The sequence below is a fragment of the Sinocyclocheilus rhinocerous genome, unplaced genomic scaffold (assembly GCF_001515625.1).
Source record: "Sinocyclocheilus rhinocerous isolate Xijiao unplaced genomic scaffold, SAMN03320098_v1.1 scaffold1442, whole genome shotgun sequence".
NCBI classification, from domain to species: Eukaryota; Metazoa; Chordata; class Actinopteri; order Cypriniformes; family Cyprinidae; genus Sinocyclocheilus; species Sinocyclocheilus rhinocerous.
Window position 1 is genome coordinate 17,587 of NW_015656183.1, and position 2,390 is coordinate 19,976.

Here is a 2,390-nt window from a genome sequence, read left to right on the forward strand (position 1 = left end):
GGAAACAGTCCTTGTCCTCCGTAAAATGCGTTGCACACATCTGAATATTTGGTTTGAACTGTTCTGGAACAGTGTTGTAAATACAACTTAACCACTGATTTCTAGTTGTGTCCTCTTTTGGAAGGCCAAACAAAGTAGTTTCGCTTTCACAACGAAACACACAGCGTCTCCACGTTATGGTGGCGGCAACAATACTACAGCGAGAATCAAAGTTACACCTTCTTTCGTTGCGTATACATTTGGGCGGTGTTATGCAAATCTTCCCAAAGAGTGACGTAGTCATGTGGGAGCATGTTTGAACGAGGCGTTTTAGGAGGGTGTGGACGAGTCTTAACTTTTATAAAGAATATCTCTTTGGATTTGAGACTTTAGTCTTTGCAACTTTAGGGATCTTATCTATTCACAAACAGCTTGTAACACTCCAAAGAGAAAGGAAAGCTTGAAATCACATCATATGGCCCCTTTAAAGTGATAGTTCACATTCAGTTTCTGGTCCCCACTGACTTCCATAGTATAGAGAAAAAAAAATAGTGCAAGTCAATGGGGACTAACTGAAGGTGAACTATCCCTTAAAGAGAGATTCTTACATTTGTAATCACACACCTGGTTCAATAGGGTGCTCTTGTATGAAAGTAGCAGTGGCTGTGACAGACTTTCAATGTCAACCCTGCTGTAAAAGATGCAAGATCTAATCTTGTTTATGTCATCTTACGACTCTCAGTGGATTCGTTTTAAAGGGAAATGTTTGTAAATGTTTCAGATGAGTGTAGAAGAACTGGAGCAGTACGTGAACCAGCAGTTCGATGAGCTGCATAGGCTGGTTCGCCTAGAGGAGTGGCGTGTCCTGCACCTGGTGGATCTAAAGGAGGCGTTCCTCACTGCCCAGGCCGCTGAGAAGATAACTGAGATTAGTGTCCACACTGAAAAACTGCAGGAGGAAATGGATTCTATCACACAACAGCTGAGTGAATTGGATCAGGTAGAGCAGGATGGAGTTGCCCCTATGTCCCTGTCCCCACTGTTGGCCGCCAGACTACCACGTCCACCTGAAGCTCTTGTGGAGCCCATGCCACTGGTTAGTCACATTTTTATTTATATAGTGCTTTACTTAATGCACATTATTTCAAGGTAGCTTTACAGAAGAAAGGGGAGTAATATTCAGGAAAGAGGTTGAGTTCTTTACATTTATACATTTGCCAGATGCTTTTATGCCAAGGCACATTTCATTCAAGGTATATATTTCATTCGTTCATGCACTCCCTGGGAATCAAACCCATAACCTTGGCGTTGCTAGGGCCATGGCATACTGGTTGAGCTACAAGAATGCAAGAACAAGTCATATATTAGTTAGGGATATATTTGATAGTCAGTGTAACTGAAGGATATGTAAAAGGAATAATTTGTTGTCTATAAGGTCCATCCCATATTTTTTTGCTTCATTCAGTCCCTAAGATTAATGTGTAAGGGGATAGCTTGAAATTTTCAGCTGTTCTCCAGCTGACAGTTAGAAGCAATTCATCCTATGAAAAGTTTATAATAGTTTCCCAAAGTGGTCCATGCAGTCATTAAGCATCATGCTTGTATGAGCCATCATGGAGGCAAATTGATAATCCATAATATTATCATGTCAGCATTTCATAGTTATAATAAAGTTTAAAATTAAAAATTTCACAAGACATTTGTAAAAATGAGAAATGTTCTTTATTTGCCTGTCATTTGGGTCTTCCCTTGTTAACATGCCCTGTATTCAAAGTGAAAGTGGTCTGGTGCTGTCTGTCAATACATCTTGTGGTGCAGAGATGAGTCATGTACTGAAAAATGAAAACTACATTAAAGGGGTCATATGATGCGATTAAAATTTTTCCTTTCTCTTTGGAGTGTTACAAGCTCTTGGTACATAAAGAAGATCTGTAAAGTTGCAAAGACTAAAGTCTCAAATCCAAAGAGATATTCTTTATAAAAGTTAAGAGTCAACCAAGCCTACCTAAAACGGCTCGTTCTAACACGCCCCCACATGTCTACATCACAATGTGGGAAGATTTGCATAACACCGCCCAAATGTTCACGCAAAGAAAGAAGGCGTCATCACATGTGGTTGCCGCAAGCCTGCCGGACGCTCCTTCGTCAAATCGCCGTTCTCAAGCCCGCCCGACTCTGCTCACTCAAGCCGGCCTCCGCTCACTCTAGACCCTGGCTCACTCTAGGCCTCCGGCCTCCGCTCACTGACGCTGTTTCATTGTGAAAGCGAAACTACTTTGTTTGGCCTTCCAAAAGAGGACACGACTAGAAATCAGTGGTTAAGTTGTATTTACAACACTGTTCCAGAACAGTTTAACCCAAATATTCAGATGTGTCCAGCACATTTTATGGAGGACAAGGACTGTTTCCTG

General features: G+C 41.5%; 1 protein-coding gene across 1 annotated transcript in view; it reads left to right on the top strand.

The window, feature by feature from the left end:
• LOC107719839 (tripartite motif-containing protein 44-like) overlaps positions 1-2,390 on the top strand; it is a 39,433-nt gene that overhangs the window by 14,018 nt on the left and 23,025 nt on the right. Inside the window, exon 3 of the mRNA XM_016527372.1 lies at positions 761-1,075. Coding sequence (XP_016382858.1) covers positions 761-1,075 — 315 coding nt within the window. The remainder of the gene's footprint in view (positions 1-760; positions 1,076-2,390) is intronic.